Here is an 11446-nt window from a genome sequence, read left to right as displayed (position 1 = left end):
CCCCTGAAATTACGACCTTGTATTCGCTAATCTCACTCTCTGCTCACTGAAACAGTATACTGTGCTCTATGGCAACCGCTGCATGCAGTCCAGGATAACATTTCTCTCGAGATGAGATACAGTTGTAGTACTCAGACGCCTGATTTCTGAGCTCTGCGGTCCTTCTGGCTTACACCATTTACTCACTTCCAAAGATGTTCATCTGGACCCAACCCACCATTAAACTCACTGCTGTATCACCAGTTCACCACCGCCACTTGATCCCCCCATGTCCTATAGCTCCCACCTTGCCAATCCTGTATACTTGTACAGCCCATACCATGCTGCTAGTGCTGCTGCCCGTTTGCTACTACGAGAGACAAAACCCATCCTATGCTGCCCAAGCTGTTCTTTCAGTTTGATCACCCATGAATCTCTCTCATTTCACATTTCACGGCCCCTCTTCTATCTTGACACGCTGAAGAAGTAGTACGTGTCTTCAGCCGTAGATGCAATGCAACCTCTGTTGAGCATGGATGGTGGCCTCTGGCCATGGTCACGCTGCACCATGCCCCAGGCCAAAGCTGGTCTTGCTTGCCATGCAGTTGCAGTGCCCTGCAGCAACATAAATGCACTTTGCCATGTTTGCTTCAGCATATCCTGCTATGGCAAAAGGTAAATCTAGTGTTGCTTTTGCTGGGTGGTTGCTCAGGTCAGGCCATTCAATGAAGGAGAGGACAGTGGAAGTTCAGTCAACTCGAGGCTTCTCTCAGTTAACTTTTTTAAACAAGGCAAGAGATTTACCTCTTATTCATTGATTGATAGCAAGAGGTTTCCCAGTTAATTATCGAGTAACGGGCGAAAACCGGTACTCCCCGAACCATTTGGCCCTCTAGCCGAACCCTTCTTCAAAGGAAGCCTTCAATCGGAGGGGGGTGGGGGTGGGGGGGGGGGGGGGGGGGACAATGCGAAGCAGATCCGGGGTTCCCGGATCTAGGGTTTTCCCCCGAAGACCTTGGACGTGAAGACGAGAGTGCATCGACAAAGACTCCAATGATGTCGACGAGTTGTGAAGATAGATACTACACATGTAGCTTGAGAGAGGTGAAAGACAATGGCGACAACTGATCACCTCGATGAGATTGGCACACTCGTGATGTACCCAGGTTTGGCCCCTCTTGGTAGAGGTAAAGACCTACTTCCTATTTCGAATGATGTTGATAGATCTGTTTTACAAGAGTCGCCGGAGGCAAAGAGTAGATCCAGCCTAGGGAAAGGAAGAGCATAATGTTCAATGCCCTCTAGGGCTCCCAGCCAGGCCTTATAGAGATGACATGACTAGGGTTTACAGGATCACACAGTCTCAGTTAGGGTTCCGGATCCGACAAAGCTACAACTAAGGCTTTACCTATGCTTCACGTTGATCCCTTGCCCTTCCTACGGGCTTTCGAGCTGGCCCACCTCATCTTCACGTAAGCCCACCAGGGAGATGCACGTGGGCTTATCACGAACCACCTAGTTGTCGTGGCCCAACTTGGCCCCTTGGGCCTACCCGGTTGAGTATTCCCTCGTCAAGCAAGGTGACGGTGCCCACATGCGCCGGATTCGTCAGCCTCGACGACGAATCCAAGCATGGTTTACGCCGGCGATTTTGCTCCGAAATCCAGTGCCGCACAACCCACTTGTCCACCACCGCCGATGGGCCTCTAACCCCGAGGAGCCCAACCTAGGCCCTCCACCAGTCTAGAACCCTGAGCGTTTTCGTGAAGATGCTCGGGGCCAACCGAGGCCGCAACATGCGACCAACAGAGTTGCGGAAGCCGCCGCAACAATCTAGATGAGCCGCACTATCATAGGAGAGGAGCAGTATTAAGCTGCTTGAGGGGAGGGCACCGATACCATAGCAACCTTGAATCATCGGTGAAAGCCGCTGCTTTTTGGGGCTTGCCTCGTTGCCGCATCCCTCCCCAACACGTACTTAGCCCGACCACATCGTTCGACAACGCCAGATGGAGAGGGAGGAGGAGAGAGGGGTGTGGCGGCTAGGACTTCCACGAGCCTCCATTGAGAGAGCGGTGCGTGGTTGTCTTCCCAATTTCCATTTTTTATTATTGCGATGGCACAACACACAAAATGGAACAAGAAAAGGCCAACTAAAAAATGTCAACTTAGGTTTCATGATGAGGTTAATGGAAGGTGTATTCTCGTTCGATGCCAATCAGCGTTTAGAACTTCATAATCCACATCATACACGTTTCTTACAAGACACATTGGTTCGGTTAAATCAGACGTGACATGAACATGTTGACCAGAACAGAGTGATTGGTAAATCATTACGTCCCCTTCAACTCTTAGTATCAAATCATGAGTTCATGACCAACCAACCACCTAGTATCTTTGAACAGACTTGAGGGCCGTACTTTTCCGGTAAGTTTCAGGCAAACTCATAGTATCTTCTAGGCAATTGCCTCACTGTAATTGACAAGTAACTTGCATCTAGATACAAAAACAGAGTAAATGAGAATTTGCCTTGCAGTTTTACAACATAGTGATGGCATGGTTGCCTTGCAGTTTTACAAAGTTTCGTCAGTCATCACAAGCGCAAGAATGTCACCTTACAAAATGCTTCGAGCCATGACTTGTGAACTTGTGATGAGCATCTGAACTGAGAATCATCTCAAACAAATATACTTGTGAAATGAGTATCCTAGACGGGCTCACTGTTAAGCAACTCTCAAGTCTAAACTACATCATCACATCACGATGCAGGAGTTGGCATTGTCGTCGCTGAAAAGATCGCTGTAGGAGTCGTACGCCGGCGAAGCCGCGCCCGTCTGCGGCGCCCAGCTTCCGTGGTAAGGCGACGGCTGCGGGTAGTAGCAGCACGGCGGGTACGTGTACGGGAGCTCCTGCGGCGGTGGGGCTCTCGCGGCTGGCGCGGCGGCGTAGTACGATGCCGCGCTCACGGTCGGCCGCGCCATGCTGTAGCTGAGGACGTGTACCGACGGCTGCTCCAGGGGCGGTGGCAAGTTGCAGGCATCGCTGCTTTGGGCCGACGCTGCCGTCAGCACCACCATGGTATCGACTGGTTTCTCAACCTCCTCCGGCTGCTGCTTCCGGTTCCTCTTTGCATCGCTGCATTGCTCCGCCGTGGCCTCCTTGGTGGCATGCTCGACAGCGCCGTCGGCATCAGCACTGGTGCTCTCCGTGCCGTCTTGAGCCAGCGTCGCGGTCACGCCGGCGGTTGCTTCAGAGGAGGCCTTGGGGTTGCTCTGCTCTGCAGAGTTTGCCTCCGCGTCCCCGGACGCCGGCTTCTCGGCGGTGCCACTGCCACCGGGCTTGTCCGGTTCAGTGGCTTGCTTCTTGGTTTCTTCGGGGGTCTGGGACCTCTGGGTACTGTCGGCCGGTTGCTGCTGCTGCGGCTCGGGCCACTCCTCGGCGTTCTTGCCGGACCTGCGCAGCCTCTTCACCAGAGCGTCGCCACCGACACTCCCCGTGACGGCGACCGTCACCTTGTTGCTCCGGGCGTCGATGTCGCATCTGTACACGCCTGCAGACAGACAGAAAATGGGATTCTTTTTTTTTTTTTTGCGGGGACAGAAAATGGGATTCTGGGTAAATAAATCTCCACTTCCAGAAGAGCAAGCAAAACAAATCGACAAATAAAGATGTTGGGGGCAGACAGAGTTGAGCACACTCACCATCGACGCTCTGCAGCACTCTCTTCACCTTCTTCTTGCATCCCTCGCAGTGGATGGGCACCCGGAGCACCAGGATCTGCAGATCAAGGAGACCTCGAGAGTAAGAGCGAGTAACACGGAGAGCAGAATAGACAGTACTGGCTTTGAGGAGCTACCTTGCATTGCAGAGGCTCTGTTGCCATGAGGACGGTCTGACGGTGAGGTTGAGACGGACGAAGGAAGGCGACACCGGATTGTTGGAGGAAGGTTTTGGTTGCTGTGGTTGGGTTGGGCGAGATATATAGCGCGGCTGGCACTGTACTGCTGTTTCTGCTGCACAGTGCAAAGCTAATTTGAGAGCTGTTGCAGTACTTGAAAGCCATCTAAATGTGAAAACCGTTGGTCAGAAAAATTTAATCGAAGAAACACAAAAAATTGACTTAATTCCATAAGTTATTAGAGGGTTCAACTCTGGATTATGTAATTTTAATCTGAAGTACTCTAAACACATTAATCTAACCAACATAACACAAAAACTGACTTGAATTTCTAGTCACTGGAACTGTATACCATTTGCCCACTCAATGCATGTCTACTCACTGAATTAGCCAATAGATATATACAGACTTTCTACTCAACAGATATGCAAGCGCATCTGGTGTAGTGGTATCATAGTACCCTCCCACGGTACTGACCAGGGTTCGATTCCCTGGATGCGCAGCTTTTTTCAAATTTTGATGATGCGCAATAATTATTTTTTGTATTTTCCTTTCCTCCCTTGACCCTTTCTATTGTGCTCATTTTCTTCTTCAAGAAGTTAGACCCGGACGTGTTCCTTTTGTAAGCCCTTTTCTGTATGATACATGATCACCATTATCGTTGCGCCACATCCATGGATGCACAGCTTTTCTTAAGTTTTGATGATGCGCAATAACGATTTTTTGTAGGAGTGTTTTCTTTCCTCCCTTTGACCCTTTCTATTGTGCTCATTTTCTTCTTCAAGAAATTAGACTCGGACGTGTTCCTTTTGTAAGCCCTTTTATGTATGATACATGATCACCATTATCGTTGCGCCACATCATAGTTTGAAGAACGCACTATTCCATGTTTTTTAGGGACTCACTATTTCATGTTAGATAGAACATGAAGGATTCTATTTCATGTTAGATTGAACTGTCATTTGCAAGTCATTGACTCATATAAGTGTTTGGCTACACTCGTGTTTAATTAGGTGCTACCTTTTGGAGGGGCTTCAAGCAGAGTATCTCGATGGTCACCAGAAAGAATGTTGACCTTTTAGTTTATGTTTGTGATTACTAATGCAACCAAGGATTTTTAAACGATCTTATTTTCTGCTGTCAGATTATCTAACTGGTGTGGTGTCCTGCTGCTCTCCGCGCATGCAACTTAGTCTTGTGATAAGTGATGTCATGTTATTTTACATGGAAAATGGTCATTGCCACATGAAGCTGACTCTAGAGCTGGACCTTTTTTTTCCTAGGGTTCTCGAGAGGGGTGATCCAGAAAGCGATCTAGCAAACCTCGGTTGTCCGCACTGTCGTCGCTGGTTCCTCTGCCCTCCTGGACGTTGCAGCAGTTGGAGGGTGGGGAAACCTCGAATCAGATGACTAGTACATGTAGGGTGTTCGAGTTCTGCGCCTTCGATGTAGGGGCATCAACGGTGATAAGAATAAAGATCCTTCAACCCGCTCCAAATCAAGGTCCTTTCATGGATGACCGTCGATAGGTTGGAGTTTGAAGTTGATAATCAGGCATTAGGTCTGGAGTGTTAAAGTTTTGTCTACGACGAGGGCGTTCAGTGGAGGGGATGATGTCGCAGCGTATTGGTGTCCTCAAGTTCCGCCTCCACCCGATGAAGCTCAGGTATGGCTTTGTTGGGGAACTTGCAAGTTTGGTGTCCCCCATGCATCTCTGTCTGGTCGGAGCTAGGATTATCATCTCCCGGCCCTTATCGTCACTAGCTTCTTCGGGACGGTGATCTCTCGAGATTGTGATCGCCGACATCTTCTGGACTACATCGATGACTTCTCGACCACAACTTCTACAAGTGTCTAGGTATTTTCAAGTTTTCTCCAACACAAGCTTTGCTATGCTGAAGGCCCAGAGGTGGCATCGAGCTTTGCTCATGGTGCGCCCTTGAAGGATGCAGAAGGAAGATGGTGGTGAACTTTTTAAGGACTAGTTTTTATGTAAGGATGTTCTTGTAAGGGCTGTTTTATATAATATATGGCTTTATGCCTTTTCCCTAAAAAAAGCCGACTCTAGATAGGAGTGGCGTTTTGGCTCATGGGAGCATATGCTTCTTATATTTTAAAATACATATTAGACATATTTTGAAATATCAAAAAATTTGAAACAAAAAATTCGACGTACATCTTCACGTGCTACGCATCCACAAAATCGTTTCATGAAAAATCAACTTGTCATGTGGGATGTGGAAAAAAGACAAAAATCGATGCTAAAAAAGACTTTCCACATAATAATTTTTCTCTTTTTTTCATAGACCGCAAAAAATAATGATTTTTCGTGAAACTTTACAAACATGCATATATTTATGAAGATGTACATGTAAAATTTTCAATCAAAAATTTTCGGTAGCTGGAAATATGTTTTTTTTTAGATGGAGCATATGCCGGAAGCCGAATTGAATTTCTAACTCTGGAGCTACAATATCTTCTGAAATTCCGAAATGCCATCTAATCTAAAACTACTTATAAAGGCACGGAGTTGGCAGAAACATCCAATCACAGCCTTCTATTCCAGCTAATCTAACGACACACATGACTCCAATGACATTGCACAACGCCAGCACCAACTACCCAATTCACACGCCATCATCACAAAATAACTCCCTTATTTACACTCACGATTGCATTCCATATCACTAAAATAATTCCGCGATTGAATGCATGCGTAATTTACGAAATACTGCATCAATTTCGCGATTGCATTCCATGTCACTAAAATAATTCGATTGCATGCCCATAATTTACGAAATACTGCATCAATTTCGCGATTACATTCCATGTCACAAAACAAATTCTGCGATTGCAACGCCACCATCTCTGATAGTGCCTGGGACGTCCGTGCTCGCCTCCGCTGTCCGTCGCCGCCATGTACGACTACGACCATTGCGCCAGCACCCCCATGCCGTCTCCGTTGTGAACTGTCGTCGCAGTCGCAACCGCCAACACCCACGACATCGCACGTCCGACGTGCTACCAGCAATTCACCACCACCGCCAGTCCGTGAGTATCACCTCAACCTCGGACGAGAGTATCTTCTTCAACTACACCAAGCGATTTACAGGCCTGCAAGGTGAGACCTTCTGAATAGTAAATAAATTGATTATGCAAGATGAAATTTTAGGTATTTCTAATTCGAGGAGTTGTTATGTCACAATTCTGCATCAGATCAAACAATAGACAAACTTTCATGGGCTGAAATAGACAAACTTTCATGATCTTGTCATTGCATTCTTTGCTCTTACCAGATGGCTCATCAATCAAATGGTTCAGCCTTTCCCCGGCGAAAACGCTCCCCATTTCAAGACATAACGAATACATCGCCATCAGGTATTCTTATGGGCTTACATTATCTACCGTATCTTCAGTTTGGCTAACTGTTCACATGCTGAAACAGGCCAGACCACCAATGAAGTTGCAACGCCGGCAGCTGCCGGAGATACTTCACAGGTTCATCAACCTGCTCCAAAAAAACAGAGGGGAAGAGTCTCCCCATTTCAAGATATAACAAACACATCGCCATCAGGTATTCTTACGGGCTTACATTATCCGTCGGATCTTCACTTCGGCTTATTGTTGATATGCTGAAACAAACAGGCCAGACCACCAACGAAGTTGCAACGCCCACAGGTGCTGGAGATACTTCACAGGTTGATCAACCTGCTCCAAAAAAACAGAGGGGTCAAGGATGGTATGGACGAATGACTGAACAACAAAGAGCGCAGTACCTACTCAAACAGCGTGAAGCACGACAACGAAAACGTGATCTTGCACAGTCCATAAAAAATAGGCCACCTGGTAATCTGGTATTACAAATGTCTTAATCTACCAAATTTACCGTGCGGTATTTATGTTTTTTATCCACAATCTGTAGTTGTTTCCAAACCTGAAGACCCCACTGTGAGCACTATAAGGGGTGTTACAATTACTACCGCGCAGCAGTCCAATCTCACGCACGGTACCCACATACATAGTCACATTACATATTTTGTCTCACCTATGAAAACATATATGCACTTTCGTCCTTTCATTTCAACACTGTTTTAAATGTTCTATGTGTGGCCATTCGCAGATGTTATTGCAACTCCTCTATCAAGATATAAACAGGGTACAACCAGGATATGATATTGGCTTAAGAAGACATTTGTCATCCTTTTACTTCAACAGTGTTTCTCCTATAAATATTATCCATTTTTTCAAGGCAATAATATGGTTTTTGTTCTTATCATTACTAGGCACTGTAACAAATTTGACTGGAACTCCCAAGCCAACTGTGCAATCATCTCGAGATTATCTAGGAAAACGACCCATGAATTGTATTACTGAGCGATACTCACATGAAAATATTATAGGGAGAAACTATGCACATTTAAATGGGTCAATGCATTATTCTCCTGTCACACCTAACACCATAAACATGAACACCCGGTCCAATATGAGTGCTATTCAAAGTGATAATTTTGTCCGGAACTTGCTACCAAGCTTTCAATCTGGATGTGCCAGCCCAGGTAAACACTTTATATGGTTTATATTTTTCCTATCCATACCCAGTACATATTTATTCCATGTTTCCTAACTTCTCAACAGATCAACAATCACCTGGGAGATTCGTACTTCAAGATTCTCCTAAGAAAACTGCTGCAGAAACAAAAAGGATGCGAGAGAGAGGCCGATACACTTCAATGAGTCCCGATCAAATGGATGCTCTCCTAAAAAAAAGACGAGATTATAATGTTAGGAGGAGAAGCACTACACCATCAAAGTGTACTGCTGCGACGTCTCCAGGTATAGTGCATACAACATAAGTGCATTGTATATCTAGACTATTATAGCTTTCCATTTCTTACAGTTTAATTATTTTTTTGCATAGAAGAAAATGACCAATTAGACGATTCATACGGTTTATTTGAGCCTGTTGATCAAGAACCACAGTTTGAAGGTACAGAAATTCACAACTATTGTTTCTATTTTTTATATCTTCATCTATGACTCAATCAAAATCTTGCCTACATGGATGCCGAAACGCAGTACACCATGGTGAAACTGCAGACGATGAGCTTGACGAGGAAGCAAGAATATTCAGTGGACAACGTAAGAACATTTCTACCTTCTATCTTTTCAAAAATAGCACTCTTATCATTTCCAAATTTATTACTAATATTTTTAATCAAGTGTTCATATATTGCAATTTCTAGGTGTTGAATACGAAACGTACCATGGAGAACGACATACTACTGAAGGAGTGCCAATAAATAATAATATTGCTGATGCCATCTACCAAAACTTACCAAAAAAACACCATGTCCTCAAAAAGGCAAAAGACTGCGACCACTGTGGAGCAATACGGTTTGAGTTCGAGGGGCCTGCATTTTGCTGTAGAAAAGGAAGAGTCGGTGTGTTCATTCCGGCTGTTCCAGAGGAGTTGAAACGGTTGTGGACAAGTCAGGAAGATGAGGATGCTAAATATTTCAGAAAGAATATTCGCTATTTCAACTCCCACTTCTCATTTACGAGTCTTGGGGTTACACTTGACCGCCAAGTTAGCACTGCGAAAGGAACCGGCAACTATACATTTCGGGCACATGGCATATTGTACTATAAAATGGATGATCTGGTACCTGGTGATAATGGGCCACGACATTTGCAGCTTTATATTTATGATAGCGATGAATCCTTGTCTCATAGGGTCCAGAGGTCTCCTGATCTTAATGTAGATCTCATTCGGAAAATTCTGAAAATACTTGAGAACAATCCTTATGTGCAGACTTTCAAGAGTGTTGGGTCATTTTCGAATCTAGATGAGTACAAGATTGAGCTCAACACAAATATAACCCTGGACCAGCGTCGGTACAATGCCCCCACGGCATCTGAAGTGGCTGCTATATGGGTTGAAGGAAACGACCCGATGAACTGCTTCGATAGGAGTGTTGTCGTGCATGCAAAAGGAGGTGATCCCTTGTATATTAGAGCTTACTATGGGTGCTATGATCCCTTGGCATATCCATTGTTTTTTCCGGGTGGGGAGACCGGTTGGAATCGTAAGATGCCATATCTTGAGCCCCCTCAGGATTTAGCGGACAATTCTGATGTAGCAACAGGTGTGTTCGTATAACGCATCGATTTTTTTACTTACTATTCTTTGATAATACTTACAAGCTAATATGCTTTTCCTCATGACATTATAATTAACAAATTACTTTATTTCAGCTCCAGTTGGTACGAACACAGCACAAGAAGTCCAATCAAGTGATTTACCCAGACAAGATGAAGACCAAGCCGGTGATTTACCTAGACGAGATGAAAACCATACTAATGATTTACCTAGACAAGATGAAGAACATGGTACTGATGCACCTGGACAAGATGAAGAACATGCTCCTGATCCAACAGGCATGATCATCATTGATAATTTTAAATCATTTAACAAATATCAACCCAACTTATTCTGTTTTGTAACCATTTGAATTTGTAGATGATATCAACGGCAACCAATATGAGGATCTTATCGACCTAGCACAGTCCAGTAAATTCGTTAGCGCGAGGGAGTACTACTGTTTCAAGTTGCAAATCCGGAAGGGACTCTTTAACATCATCTTGTTCGGGGGGCGCCTCTTCCAACAATGGGCTGTTGATATGTACATCAAGATAGAAACTATGAGGCTTGACTGGTACTCGAAGCCGAGCAATCAAAAGACTATACGAGCTGACCTCTACCAGGTAATAACATGCATATATGAACGGTATTATTACTGTTTCAGAAATACAAAATGTCCCAATTAGTGAGTTTTTTCTATTGTACAGGGTCTTGTTGACACCATTGATGCTGGCGAGGCACGTGGGGATCGGATTGGCAAAAGAATTGTGCTCCCACGAAGTTTTCCAGGCGGTGACAGAGACATGCAGAGGAGGTTCCTTGATGCTATGGCTATAGTCCAACGTTGGGGTAAACCGGATTATTTTATCACCATGACTTGCAACCCGTATTGGGAGGAAATAACAGAGAAACTATTGCCCGGTCAGCTGCCACAAGATCGTCCAGATCTGGTGGCAAGAGTTTACAAGGCTAAGCAGCGAGATATGATGAATTTGTTGACCAAGGGTAAGCATTTTGGAGCAGTCGCAGCTTATGTACATGTGACTGAGTTTCAGAAAAGAGGTCTGCCGCATGAGCATATCCTTCTTATTATGAAATCAGATAGCAAGTTAAAAAACCCAGATGACTATGATCGGGTGATATCTGCCGAGATACCGGACAAAGAGAAGTTCCCTGTTCTACATGATCTGGTAGTCAAACACATGTTGCATGGACCCTGTGGTGCGTTGAAGAAAAGTTGTCCTTGCATGATTGATGGAGAATGTCGTTTCCATTATCCTCGACAATTTTGCAGCCATACACAACAAGGAAAAGATTCATATCCCATCTACAGAAGGAGGGAGGACGGGTGTGTAGTTAAGATCAGAGGAGCAGAATTGGACAATAGATGGGTGGTCCCTTACAACCCTTTTCTTCTCATGCGATAC

General features: G+C 45.2%; 1 protein-coding gene and 1 non-coding gene across 2 annotated transcripts; one reads left to right on the top strand and one right to left on the bottom strand.

Moving 5' to 3' along the window:
- Positions 1–2493: 2493 nt before the first annotated feature.
- On the bottom strand, positions 2494–4053 carry LOC127317053 (uncharacterized). The gene is made up of 3 exons (XM_051347582.2): positions 3836–4053; positions 3681–3756; positions 2494–3529 (listed from the first exon to the last, which is right to left on the bottom strand). The coding sequence occupies exons 1-3, from the start codon at positions 4040–4042 to the stop codon at positions 2733–2735; spliced, it is 1080 nt and encodes a 359-aa protein (XP_051203542.1). The 5' UTR covers positions 4043–4053; the 3' UTR covers positions 2494–2732.
- Positions 4054–4308: 255 nt separating this feature from the next.
- On the top strand, positions 4309–4379 carry TRNAG-CCC (transfer RNA glycine (anticodon CCC)). Its single transcript has one exon. It is a non-coding gene; the product is annotated as a tRNA-Gly (tRNA).
- Positions 4380–11446: the final 7067 nt, after the last annotated feature.

Source organism: Lolium perenne, chromosome 1, assembly GCF_019359855.2.
Source record: "Lolium perenne isolate Kyuss_39 chromosome 1, Kyuss_2.0, whole genome shotgun sequence".
Classification (NCBI taxonomy): Eukaryota; Viridiplantae; Streptophyta; class Magnoliopsida; order Poales; family Poaceae; genus Lolium; species Lolium perenne.
The sequence above is the reverse complement of the archived record's forward strand: the minus strand, read 5'-3'. Positions and strand labels throughout refer to the sequence as shown.